The sequence below is a fragment of the Morus notabilis genome, unplaced genomic scaffold, assembly GCF_000414095.1.
Source record: "Morus notabilis unplaced genomic scaffold, ASM41409v2 Scaffold102, whole genome shotgun sequence".
Lineage (NCBI taxonomy): Eukaryota > Viridiplantae > Streptophyta > Magnoliopsida > Rosales > Moraceae > Morus > Morus notabilis.
Window position 1 is genome coordinate 212,326 of NW_010365014.1, and position 13,847 is coordinate 226,172.

Genomic DNA, 13,847 nt, shown 5'->3' on the forward strand with positions numbered 1-13,847 from the left:
AACTATAAACAACAACAGACATAACAATTTATTAATGTGTTTAATTAATTTTAATTTTACTCTTTATTAACACAATTAAATTTTATTAATTAAAGTTTCTTAATGAACTTATTAAAATTCTCGTTCTAACTAAATTTTGACAGTATAACGACTTATTTTTCATATGATCCAAAAATCAAAACCTGCAGAAAAATAACTTTAAAAGATTTCGGCACACCATAGTTGCAAGATGTGCCACCCAAAACAAGAATCATAAACATATACTAAATTTCAACAATATAAGAAAATCATAATTCAAATATTCTCATCATAATCCTGAATTCATACAACCAAAAACTACAACAATTTTAAACTAAATAAATATAAAAAACTTACAAAGTTCAAACCCACTAAACGGGGGCTGAAAATAGCAGGATTACGTCGGAGCAACCGTGCAAACAGTGATGGAGGCGAAAAATCAAATGCCTACATCAAAACAAAATATCGAACATAATTTTTAAACACCAAAATTAATATTTTATTAACATTTAGAGTAACATATAGACACAATTCTTGATTAATTAAATTCTCAGAACCATAAAAAATGACTAAACTCGAACAAAATTCCATAACATTTTCTATTTTCTATTTCCTTCTTCCATTTACGCAGCAAGTAACAACAATCCCTAACAAAAATCCCTAAAAATCCCTAACATTCTTCAAATCAATGCAAGTAAAAACCAAACAAAAACAAAATTTACAAAAAGAAAAAAATAAAAAAAAATATGAAATTTTGTTTCGAACGGGGCGGGGCGGTGGGAGCAGCGGCCGGAGATGGGAACAAGAGAGAGGGGATCGGAAGAGAGAGAGAGAGAAAAGGGGAGAGGGAAAATGAAGAGGAAGAAGTTCGAGTATAATAGATCAGACTTATTTGCGACAATATTGCCGTCGCAAATAAATTTAAAATGTCGTCGTAAATACTCCACATCTGAAATTATTTGTGACGACATATTGTCGTCGTAAATAATCATTCCACCGCATTTGTTCTTGGTCAAATGTGTATAGCTTATTTGCGATGACAAAGAGAAAACATCGTCGCATATAGAGTGATATTAACGACACGTGTCGTCACAAATAATAAGATATTTGCGATGACAAGTCGTCGTAAAAATAGATTCCCTTTGGCGGCAAAAATTCGCGCCATTAGAAATTACGTGCCTAAACTATTTGCGATGACATTGAACTTATTAGCGACGACATGCTTAATTTATTTAATGGGGATTAATTGCGATGACATGTCATCGCAAATGACCTTTATTGTTGTAGTGTGGAGAGATGCTACTCCAGAAAATCCACATGCAACCTTTGAAATTCTAACCAACGACTCATATTCACTCATCTGAAGTTACGTGATTGCTCACCACTTAGAACCAATTTTAATTATCCTCTTACTCACAATCATCAGTAATTGTACCCTCTTTAACTATTTATAAGTTTCCTTATTATGAACTAGGCATAGAGCTTGAGGCACTTTAGGCTTGTTCGGTTACATTTTTGAGTTATAGTGATTTGAATGTAGATTTTGAGTTGAATTTAAGTTATAATTTGAGTTAAAGTTGTAACTTGAGTTTGTGTTTGGGTGTGCACATTTGAGTTATGATTTGAATTGAGAATCTATTTGAGTTTGTGTTTGAGTGAGTCAAAACTTGAATTTGTATTTAGATAGTATTTTAATAAAAACTCAATGGTGATGAAAAATTTTAATAGGGTATATGGGTAGGGTTTTATTCATCTCTTCGTTGTCAACACATAGAAAAAAAATCATCTCAATTAAAATTAAAACGAAAAAGTTATGACGTTTTTAAGAATAGAAAAAATATTGTTCATTAACTTGAGTTTGAGTTTAAAAACTTGAGTTGAAGGAGAAACTTTAATTTGGCCCCGTTCATTTCGCTGATTCGAGTTTTGCTACAGTAAAAAGCTCTCACAAACAATCACATCTAACTTTTTTGCTACAGTAAAAAGCTCTCACATAAAATTACATCTCAACTCGAATTAAAAACTCGAATCAGCGAACTACGGTTAAACTCAGATTTTAGGCACAAACTCAAGCTAAAACTCAAGTTTAAACTCAAATTTTACAAACGAACATGAACTTAAATAAAATTATAACTTGAGTTCAAACTTTTTTTGAGTTTTACTCTAAAAGAACAAGCCCTTTATATGCCAAATTTGAAGCGCTGAGTCGAGCTAGGGCAACTGTTCTACCTCCGATGAGCTAAGTAAGTTAGCGGTGGTGGCCAGTTTCCTGCCACGTGCCTAATTCTTATCAGTACTGTGGAGCTTGACGCTATATAAATGTAACCAAGTTAGAAAGAGAGTTGGATTGAAGTTTGCAACCGAATTAAGGGATCGAGCGCGATTAAGGTTGGCGATCTTGTTAGCCTGATTAACTATTGAGAGAGCGGAGCACATAGAAGAGATCTCCTTCCTCTTCTATTGACTCCACCTCGACTAAGATGAGGCAAAATGTAGCTGAAATTGGAAGAGATGAATATGTAGAGGTCATAATTTAAGGGCCCGTTTAGTTCGTTGGTTCAAATTTTTAATTCAAGTTGATATGTGATTTTATGTAAGAGCTTTTTATTGTAATAAAAAAGTTAGATGTGACTGTTTCTGAGAGAAATAGAACAAAATGAGAGAAAATAGATGATTCTAGAGAGCAAAAATAATTTTATAAAAACCAAAAGTCTCAATATTTATTAATTAATTGTAACTCGAATGAAAAAATAATCACAAACCTATTTATAGATCAATAAAAAATAATAAGAAGATAAACTTTACGTACCTAATATTTCATTAGATAATCACAATCCTAAATTCAAAATTAAATACTTATCATAAAATATATCTTCCCAGATGAATATACAACATTTCAAATTCTCGATCTTCTACATAATAATATTTTGTTCCGCATTAAGACCTTATTTTAAAAAAGAAAAATCCAGAACATATTTAAAAGAATGAGAACAGACCCTTTTCTATAGTCGGAAAGTATTGAAAAATTACGTAGGATCAGAGAAAAAATTCCAACCCTAATTCCTATCCCAACTTCATGTTAAGCATTTATATAACGATTGTATTTATATATTTTGCAAAGTTTAAAAAAATATTTTGAGTAGCAATCAAGAGAGTACAATAATACGATAGAGCCTCTGAAAATTGCAAATGGATGATGAATTCGGTAAAAACCTAAATGGAATGAAAAATTAGGTCAATCCACACAAGTCTAAATGGAATGAAAAGTTCTACACGAATTTATGAAAAAATAAAAAAAATAAAAAAAAATTTAGTAGTAGAGCTGCGTTATAAAATGTTAGATTTATATAAGATTCTATCAATTTTATGTATCTTTTTTAATTTAAATAATTTTTAGAGTAGTTATATTTGCACCTTATAAATTTATATATGGACCTACTAATTAATGCTCCTCTAATAAAGATTTAAAATTTTATTATTTTATAAATATAATTTTTATAATACCTAATTTAACTCTTTCATATCAGAACCTAATTTTAATTTTGATTTGATTTATAAGATAATATAATCCCTTTCAACAATTAATGTTATATTTCCTTTTTAGCATCAATGCAATTCTTTTTATCTTTATTTATTAATTGTTTTTGGTTTTTTTTATGATGTTTATTAAAAGTAAGAACAAAGCTCCATAACACAAAAACAGGTGGATGCGATTAAAAAACACAAGGATATGTACAATGATGTTGAAGCATATAAAGGCTCAACAATTATCGAATCTTTGCCAAAAAAAAAAAAAGATAAATCTTATAAAACATTAGATAAAATAGGTAAAAGAAACATTTAAGGAAAAAAAAAAACTCAAGACTATCTAAATTAAAAGTTTCGTTTGTGGCATCACGACTTTTTACTAACTCACAAAACACTGATGCGAGCTACAAAAGGATTTGCCCATCTACATGCACAAAGATGGCGATGTCTACTCCAATTTGTAGCAATGGGTGGTAAAGGACAGCCAGAAAACATAGGGGTTGTTCTTTTAAAGTGTATCTTGAGTGTAACTTGAGTGTAATTTTTGAGTTGAATTTGAGTTATAATTTAAGTTGAAGTTATAACTTGAATAAAGTTAAGTAAAGTTGAATAAAGTGGGAACTTAAAAGAACGTGAACTTAAATAAAATTGTAACTTGAGTTTAAATTTTTTCTGAATTTTGTTACAAAAGAACAACCCCACAAAGATCTGTACAAGATAATCATTAAAAAAAACATAACTTTCTATCATAAACCCCCAAGAAATTGCATATCCTGCAATGTAAGTTAGAGATGTTAGGGTATGTTTTTTTTTTTTTTTAATTCTTTAAAAAATTACTTTCTTTAACGTCATGTTATATACTTTTCAAGAATAAATATAATATAATTTGTTTTATAAAGTATTTACATGGGAAAGAAAGTGTTTTCACGTCTCCTCTTTGACCCTGACTCGGGAGAAAGAAGCTGTTTCCATTCTCGTATTGAATCCTGTTAATGATTTCTTATCCCCGACCCATTAAGGACGGATTTTCGTCGTGCGACCCAAACCCGTGAGAAAAATGACATTCCTACTCAACGAGCACACATAAAGCTCGAATTGAAAAAACCCTCCAATCGAGATAGGCTTTCGAGCGCTGGAGGGACATATCGCAAACCCCACAAAGAGGAGACATCTACATATCATAGAAAAAATTCTAGCCGAACTAAGACAACTCTATCATGAGACATACAAACGGCCTTAAGTCGATCACCAAAAACTAACAATAAATAGCAAAACAAATTAGGGTCGGGTGGGGAGACCACCGCCATTATTACAAACACGAAAATTACATTAAAAAAAACCTCCGACCATTGCCGTTAGAAGCCTTCGGTGTAGGGCAAATGACCAATGGGCTGTCAAGGGAGATAGCCGACTAAGAGATCTCAGCCACCAAATGACAAAACTCGCCTGGAAATGAAGCCCATCCATTCGGCTTCCAAGCTCCAAACCAGTTTAGATCCACCTAAATGAAGTCACCACACCGTACACCGCCACCACAAATGAGAAGCTCACAACGAGACGAGCCGGAATACTAAATTTTATAGTCGAGAGTCCTGCGACACGCTTGGAAGTGGCCCCAAAACTCCGTCCCCCTTTCACTCTTTTTTCATAAGTTCGTGAGAGAGAGAGAGAGAGAGAGAGAGAGAGAAAATTGAACTCTAAGGAATACGAAGGGCCCGTTTAGTTCGCTGATTCGAGTTTTTAATTCGAGTTAATATGTGACTTTATGTGAGAGCTTTTTACTGTAACAAAAAAGTTAAATGTGACTGTTTCTAAGAGTTTTTTACTGTAATAAAATTTAAATTCTAAACTTAAGTCGGTGAAATGAATAATGTCGAATTCAACCACACTCCTACTCTTGTCAAATACCGTAAAATGCTTCCGCATAGAAAAAAGAAAATTGATTGGATATAAGCAAATAAAACCATGAACTTCCTTACCCTTTGCCAATAATAATAAAACAAAAGAATAGAATAAAAGGCAAAGTGGTGCCGCAAATAGAATAAGAAAAAGAATAAAAGAAAAAGGAGGAAAAAAATAGAAAATAAGAAAAAAGATGAAAAAAAAGAAAAGAAAGAGAGAGAAAGAAAGAAAGGATAAGAATTGATTTTTTTTTTTTTGATAATTAAATTGAGATTTTGTTGTCACATGGTATTTGGCCTACAAAAACTTGGGCATAAATTTATCTCCGCTTAGATTTTCCTTATTTTAAAGTGACAACTACTTGTTTTGATAGATACCCCATTTTTAGCTTCTCTCTTTCTCTCTCTCGTAGTCTTATTTTTAGGTTTCTCTCTCCTCTCTCCTCTCTCCCTTTCTCTCTTCTCTCTCTTTCTCATAGTTTCTCTCTCCTCTCTCCTCTCTCCTCTCTCTCTCTTTCTCTCTCAGGTTTCTCTCTCTTCTCTCTCTCTCTCTCTCTCCAGAAGGGCAAAACCCTAAAGAGCCGTTTACACCCACCTAAGTAAGTTTTCTCTCTCCATCTATCTCTCTCTCGCTCTCTCTCTCTCTCTCTCTCTCTCTCTCTCTCTCTTAAAATTTGAATATATGGGTCCTTGTACTGTTAAACCTGTCATTTGCATTCCCTGTATTTATATTTTGTGTAGCTGGGATTGAATTTCTGAAATCTGTTAATTTTTTTTCTCTCTTTTTGTTAAGCAGATCTGAGATTTGCGGATCTGAGATCGAATATTAGATTTCTAAACCCTAATTTGTTTAGCGTTTACTTTGTCAATGGAGAATGTAGATCTGGGCTTGGGTCTTTGTTTGGTATCCTTTTGATTGCTTAGAAAATGTAGGAGGTGTAAATAGATTTGGATCTGGGAATTTATACTTTGTTGTTCGGAAATTTTGGATTTCCCTTTTCAGGTCTCCAAGAGCAGAAATTTTTGGGCTTTCTATTTGGGATTGGATTTTCATGCATTTCCATAATTTTTCCATATTTGAATCCGTGGTGTAAAGAAAGTTGAAGATTTTTTTTAAGATATACTTTCGTATGTTTTCTCAGCAGCCAAACAAGGGTTGATCTTTAAATTTAATGGGAGGATCTGTTTGAATTTGTTTGCTTAAAATCTGGTCATGCTTTAATTTTGGTCTATGATTGGTTCACTTATCCCTCCTGTATGTTTTCTATTTCTGTTTACATGATCTGGAAGGAATGCCCTGTAATCAAATGCGCCACTTTTATGTTTATTATTCAAATAATTCTATTAATTAGTCAATTCAAAACATGACAATTTCGATTGTTTCCATCATGTTTGTTCTGCATTTGTAGCTCACATTCATGGATGATGACGCATTGAATATGCGCAATTGGGGTTACTATGAACCGACTTTCAAAGGTCATCTTGGCCTGCAGCTCATGTCAAGCATGGCAGAGCGTGATACCAAACCCTATATGTCTGGACGTGATCCTACCACGGTCATGGTTAGCGCCAATGGTGCGTTTCATCCCAGGGATTGTGTAGTATCTGATGCTCCGGTTCCGATGAACTATGTAAGGGACAGTTGGGTTAATCAGAGGGATAAGTTTCTGAACATGTTGCCTGCCAATCCCAACTATGCTCCTGTTCTTCCTGAAACTTCTGGAGCTCACTCATTGCAGATGTTGCAGCCACCGGAGACGACTAGGGATGAGAGGGTGGGTAGAGTTGAAGAGCCTGTTATTGTTAATAAGGAGAGTGGCCCCTCGAAGAAAAGACAGGGTGGGGGTGCCCCGAAAGCCCCAAAAGTGAAGAGGCCAAGGAAACCAAAGGATAATACCAATCCCGCGGTTCCACGCGTGAAGCCAGCAAAGAAGAGTTTGGAGGTTGTCATAAACGGGATTGATATGGACATTTCTGGAATCCCAATTCCTGTTTGCTCCTGCACTGGAACTCCACAGCAGTGTTATCGATGGGGCTGTGGTGGTTGGCAATCTGCTTGTTGCACGACAAATGTGTCGGTGTATCCTTTGCCAATGAGCACTAAACGCCGCGGTGCTAGGATAGCTGGAAGAAAAATGAGCCAAGGTGCTTTCAAGAAGGTATTGGAGAAACTTGCTGCTGAAGGCTACAATTTTGCTAACCCAATTGATCTGAGGACTCATTGGGCAAGACATGGTACCAACAAGTTCGTAACAATCAGGTAGATTTACGTTGTTGGTGCCATTAGGGGACTTCCATTGCATCTGGTCTGTTTCACCTGTATATATATCTATGGCCTCTTGCAGAGATCCTTAAGATACTTTAGAGTTCTTGAATTTTCAATGTTGACTGATGATACTTGTTCTTGAAATTTGGAATTGTTCTTTGTTTTTTCTAAATTTTCCTTTTGGATTATGACAAGGGCTTACTTTGCTGGCCACTGAGACATTATGTGGATGCGTTGTCATTTATTATATCGTTTTTGGATAATATTCATTCCCCGTTTAATTTAGAGTTGTTAAGATTAGCAGTTAAATGCCTCTTTGCTATCTTGTAATATTGTTCCTTGTTGTACGATTCCACAACAAAGTTAAACTAGTCTAATGTTGGTAGGTTTTGTCAAATGTCAAGTATGTGATTGATAGTGTTATAATGCACATTAGTATGTCCTTTATGAAGTATCATCGTTGCTATTAGTTACTAAATTTTGTGGTTACTGGTTTCTTATATACTCAAGAAATGGAATCCCACAGTTTAAAGTGCGAATCTTTCTTTTTGGCTGTCTGTATCTTGAGTGATGTCTAGTTTTTCGAGGGCATTTTTGTTCATTGTTGAAACATTTTATTTTCTTGAAGCATTCTGTTTGTCATCTTGCGGTTGTGTAAAAGATTTCTTTGTCTAATTCTTTTTTCTCAAAAAAGGATTTTTTTTTTTTTTTTTTTGGCTGTGTTATAAAAGTAGTGGATGGATTGCAATCAACTTTCAGGCTTGGGGAAAACTAGCAGTTTAGCCAGTTGGGTGAAAACGACAGAAAAGTATATTACATTTAAGTTGTGAGAAATGAACGGAAAGGGACCATCGTTTGTTATGGTAAATGTAACTCGTGGAAATGCTATAGATTAGAAATATATCTTTAGATTGTTCCCTCTTGTTTTTCTACTTCATAGGAATCAAAACTCTGCTACGGTTGTGGAAAGGGAAGGATTTGTGCCAAGAGTGGAATATTGTAGTGAGAATAGATGGTTTACATTTACTTTTAATCTTTTTCTCTAAACTGATACTCTTTATCTTCTAATGCTTGCCGCAAGTGGTAATTATTCCCACAGAAATATAGCAGAAAATGTTTTAAGACAACACCAAAGGCTTTTTGTTCGTTTTTGGTAGAGTTGTGACGAATGCATGTTGTCAACTACGCCTAGAATTGTTTGGATGTTATGTTTGTGGTTATCTTTGTATTTGAATAATTGAGAAGCATTATATCATATGTATGTCTAAAACGGGTTTGATGTCTTTGTTTTGAGAACCAACCTAATCACCTGCTTCATCTTTGGAATAACAAAATGCCTAAATCATTCTGTAGCTATATATAGAAGTCATCAAGGCTCCTTTGATTTTGTTAGTTTGAATCACAACTCGTGTTTTTTCTCGCAAAAATTTAAATTTAACTTTTTGTGTTATAGTATTTTCTTTCACATAAAATCACTTTTTAACTGAAATTCTCAACTCGAATCAGCGAAATAAATGAAGCTTAAATAGTGTCAAATGGACTACTTCCATATTTGAGAACATCTTCGTCCAAAGAGGATACTCTTATCCTTTTAACTCTGATTGTGCCTGTCTAAAAACTCCTGTCTGTTCATGAGGTTGATATGTTTCTATGACTATATATGCATCACTTTTTATGTTTTCAGCGTCTCTTTTTCATCTTCTCAGGGCTATCCATCCGACATTAGTGAAATAACTAGTCTTCACTATTTTTATCTTTGTATGGCAGAGGTTTTTCCCAAAATTTGCAGGCTTTTCATGTGTTTTTTCTTTTTTAAGGCATTTTATATGGTTTTGTTTCTGCATTAATGATTAAACGTCAAACACAAGCACATACTCTGTTTACTGGTTATTTTTTGTTAATGCTTTGTTGCTTGTGTTCTACTTTATGTCAAACACCTATTCTTGACTAATTATTCATAATACTCATTTCAATAAGGTGAAAACTGAAACCTACTTTAATTGTGGCACATCTGCTATAGTTTGGAAAAATAGAAGAAAAATAGACTACGCCATTCCCCTAGTGGAAACTTTGCATCAAGAGGAATTACTCTCTGAATATATAGAAACAAGATCGTTAAAGAGATGAAAGGGTCTAAGCTGGCGATCGGGCAGAAATTGATGATTTAGGATACATTTGTAGCTTATGTTTTGCATATTTATTCCAACTTTATGTTTTAAGGTTATTGTTATACCCTGGTAGTCATAATTAATTTGATATCTAATAGATAATATATCAAAGTAAGATGTATGCCAGTTAGGTGGGTCACATTTTTTTTTTCTATTTTTTTTTTAAAGTAGTGACATTTATTACCTGTCGTTTGGCTAAATAAATAGGCAAGGTGTGAAAAAATATACAGCAAAAAGAACTCACTATTGATCCATATGTTTGTTTGACCATTAGAGCACCATATTGTATAATAACTCATCAAACTCATCAATATAATGTTTAGTGTGGCTATCGTATTGTATAAATTAATACGGATGGTAAATTAATACTTCCTATGTCGTATTATTGAATATGGTTCATTTTGGTGTATTGTATTATTTTGTCGCGGATCTATGACTCATGTCGGGATTGGGTACGATAGGGGGTTGAGGTCGGGCCGACATAGAGTCATGTCGGAGCCTATAATTGTTTAAAAATTGAGGAGACATAATGCAATTTTATATTTTCTAAAAATTACATTTTGACACCTTAATTTTTATAAAATTATATTTTGAACCCAAAATTTTTGTAAAATTACATTTTCACCCTAAAACTTTTGGAAAATTATATTTTGACCTTAAAATTTTTGAAAAATTACATTTTAAACCTAAAATTTTAAAAATTTTACATTTTACCTCTTGTACAATACGTCATGGCACCAAACACCCTATTGTATTATGATAATACAATACAATACAAGCTACAAAACATGGACTCGTATAGGTGGGTGATTGAACAATTAAGTGTCAAGGATAAGTTTGAGATAGAGATTTGTTGGGAGGACAATTTTCCTAGTGATTGTAAAAATTCCTTTCACAAGATTTATTATTAATTAAGTGTCAAGGATAAGTTTGAGATAGAGATTTGTTGGGAGGACAATTTTCCTAGTGATTGTAAAAATTCCTTTCACAAGATTTATTATTATTCTTATTATTATTATTATTATTATTATTATTATTATGATTATTATTATTATTATTATTGTTATTATTATTATTATTGTTGTTGTTGTTGTTGTTATTATTACTATTATTGTTGTTGTTATTAGTATTATTATTATTATTATTATTATATATAAACTTTTGGGAAATGCTATGGTACTGCAGAAGTTGATACTTGATAGTCATATCTGACTCTCTACGTGGCTTTTCTTTTTCTTTTTATGTGTCAAGAACATCAACTCTTATTTTAATTTTTTGTATTAACTTTGAGTTGTTACTTTTTTGTTAGTAAATACAATCTATTATTAATTGACTTAATGATCTTTTAAACAACTATGAATAAGAAAATGACGAGTAAAATAATAGATGATGCACACAATTCCTGTAGAATTTGTGCAACTTTAATACAATATTCATTTTCCTTTTCCAATAGAAAATTTTACACAAAATTTTCTATTGGAAAAGGCTTGAGATGAATTAGCATTGAACACGCTGTTTAGTAATCTAATTGCAGTGTATCCGTCATCACTAATATTGATGTAATTAACCAATCACGACAATTCCAGGTAGAATCTTTAAAAATTTCAAATTTGTTAAAAAAAAAAAACGGATGACAATCTACATATTATATCGTGCTATATCACATTTTTCCTTGAGTACCAATTAGTTACCTCACTGTTAAAATAAGTTGTTGGAAAAAAAAAAAAAAAGAAAGAATGATGCCATTTGTGAATATTAATTGTCGTATAAATATTGGTGTAGTGTTTGGCATTAATGAAGCTCCCAGCTGCAAGCAAATTAGTACTATTTTACATTTGGCAATACATAATTTCCCGGTTTCGCATATCCGCCTCGCCCCATTGACATCCCTACTGAAAACTAATTAAATCCGGAAGAAATTTACATGCAAGTTGAGGAGGCATCACATGATTTATACCATCTTCTACCCAAATATTATTAACTCTCGTCACATCAGAAACCCCTTTCTCTTCATTGGTCACCAATCTGGGAAAATATTCCTCATCAAAAACTTCCCATTTGTCAGTAACGATGGTCTTCATGGATTCACTTTTACCATGATCATCTTGATCTTGTCTGATCACCACAATCGCCTTCTGATCATCATTATCATTGTCCTTCACATCACAATCATCCAAAATTATATTTTCCTTCTTCGAAACCGAACCGTTGATTATCCGCTCGAGATCTCTAACATCTTCCTCCGGGATTCTTTCAATTGTTGGACAACAAGAAGCATTAAGAACACCCATTGCACTGCAGAGCTCAAAGAACAAAGAAAGCTCGTCGCCTTGAACCGTCGCTTTTTGCAGAATTCCCAGCGCCAAACGCGCCTCCTCGACCTTCTTTCCGGGCGAATCGTAAACCCTCAACAGAGCTCGAGCAATCCCTCTGCAGATTCTGCTATAAACCTCCAAAACCTCGGTTACAATGCATATCATGGCTTCAAAAATCAGACCCACGTTTATCATATTTTCCGTTTGCGGTTTAACCTAATTTAGAAACAAAATAGGTATGCATTGATCAGTATGAATCTTACGTTTTTCTACGAACATAGAGAATGGCGTATATCAGATAATCTTCGCCTTACAAAAAATAGAAATGGGGCTCACCTGGAGTAGAAGATCAAATAGGGATTGCCATGTCACGAGCCTCTGGAGCTCCTCCGACAACGGTGCTTCTACCGGTGAAGGCGGTTTAAGGATCTCGGACGACACGAGCGTCGATCTTTTATCCAAATAAGCGAAATAAGCGCGGACGAAGGCGTTGAATCCCCAGGCTCTGGTGGAGTGGCCGTCGGTGAAGCTTGAAAGGTCGAAGGGAAGCCGTCCGATGCGCTGGACGGCGGGGATCTTACAGCAGAAGACGCCGTGGATGAGCATGAGGCCCTTGAGGGCGACGATCCAGCTGCGGGTTTTCTCCATGCGAGTGGAGAGAGACGATATGAGGGGTTTCATGTAGAGAGGGGAGGTTCTTGCCCATTGGTAGACCCTCTGGAAGTTCTTGTAATCGACCGAAGAGTCGTCGTGGCTTGTCGCCTTTATGACGATGGCCTCGACGTGAGGATTCCGGTACGGGGTCCGCCGGGATAGCCCGGCAAGGTATATGCTGTTCTTGTCTTTCAGAACCCCCACGGCCCTCCTCCATACCTTCATGTTTTCTTCCCTTTTTGTAAACCCCGCCACCAAATCTGTGAATCAGAGGGCTTCCCTCTTTTTAGCTCTTGTCTTGAGCCTCATTTTCCTTTTCCTTTCCTCTCTTTCTTCCTAATTTCGTTGGGGAATTTGTTTTAATATATTTTATTATTAACATAATCTGTTCTACTCGTAAGATTTTATTTTATCATCATTTGTTATTCTAACATAATAGATTTCTCAAGTAATACAGATAATAACCTTTGCTGGCCGGCCCCATATATGCATATATAGAATGTAAGGCAGGATTTTTGTTGATTATGTTGTTAGAGTACCTTGCTAGTTTAATTATATTTTAATTAGAGATTTATACGGACTTCGTATTTAGACTTGGTCAATTATTGTTTGTTAAGTGGTTCTTGACAGTTTAAACGTGCTTTCCATTTTAAGGATGATGGTGGCAACGACGTGGCTCCAAACTAAGCCTGCAGGTTTCGTTTTGGCCAATTGGGAAAATGGTATATAGTTAATTTACAGTTGTTTGTTGCAGATCTTCTTTGTCGTGTCCGGTTCACCAGTTGTACGCTCTGTTTTTGGTACTGGTCTTTTGTCTTCATTTAAAAAAATATATAAAATTGGTAGTGATACTTGATGTTCTTCCGAGAGTAAATTACATTGTTACACTTTTAAATTATTCATTTTTCGCATAATGAATTTTAAATTTTAAATTTTAACAAATTTCACCATGAACTTTAAAATCAATAATAATTGAAGTCCATAACTAAAGAAAATT

At 34.1% G+C, this 13,847-nt stretch overlaps 2 protein-coding genes across 2 annotated transcripts; one reads left to right on the forward strand and one right to left on the reverse strand.

Annotated features, from left to right (window-relative positions):
* The first annotated feature begins 5,942 nt into the window (after window positions 1-5,942).
* LOC21402222 (protein BASIC PENTACYSTEINE2) lies at window positions 5,943-7,982 on the forward strand. Its single transcript, XM_010107231.2, has 2 exons — window positions 5,943-6,046; window positions 6,857-7,982. Exon 2 carries the CDS (start codon window positions 6,866-6,868, stop codon window positions 7,709-7,711), a length of 846 nt encoding a protein of 281 aa, XP_010105533.1. The 5' UTR covers window positions 5,943-6,046; window positions 6,857-6,865; the 3' UTR covers window positions 7,712-7,982.
* A 3,749-nt stretch (window positions 7,983-11,731) lies between these two features.
* Window positions 11,732-13,097, reverse strand: LOC21402223 (putative clathrin assembly protein At1g25240). The gene is made up of 2 exons (XM_010107232.2): window positions 12,533-13,097; window positions 11,732-12,412 (listed from the first exon to the last, which is right to left on the reverse strand). Exons 1-2 carry the CDS (start codon window positions 13,073-13,075, stop codon window positions 11,771-11,773), a joined length of 1,185 nt encoding a protein of 394 aa, XP_010105534.1. The 5' UTR covers window positions 13,076-13,097; the 3' UTR covers window positions 11,732-11,770.
* Window positions 13,098-13,847: the final 750 nt, after the last annotated feature.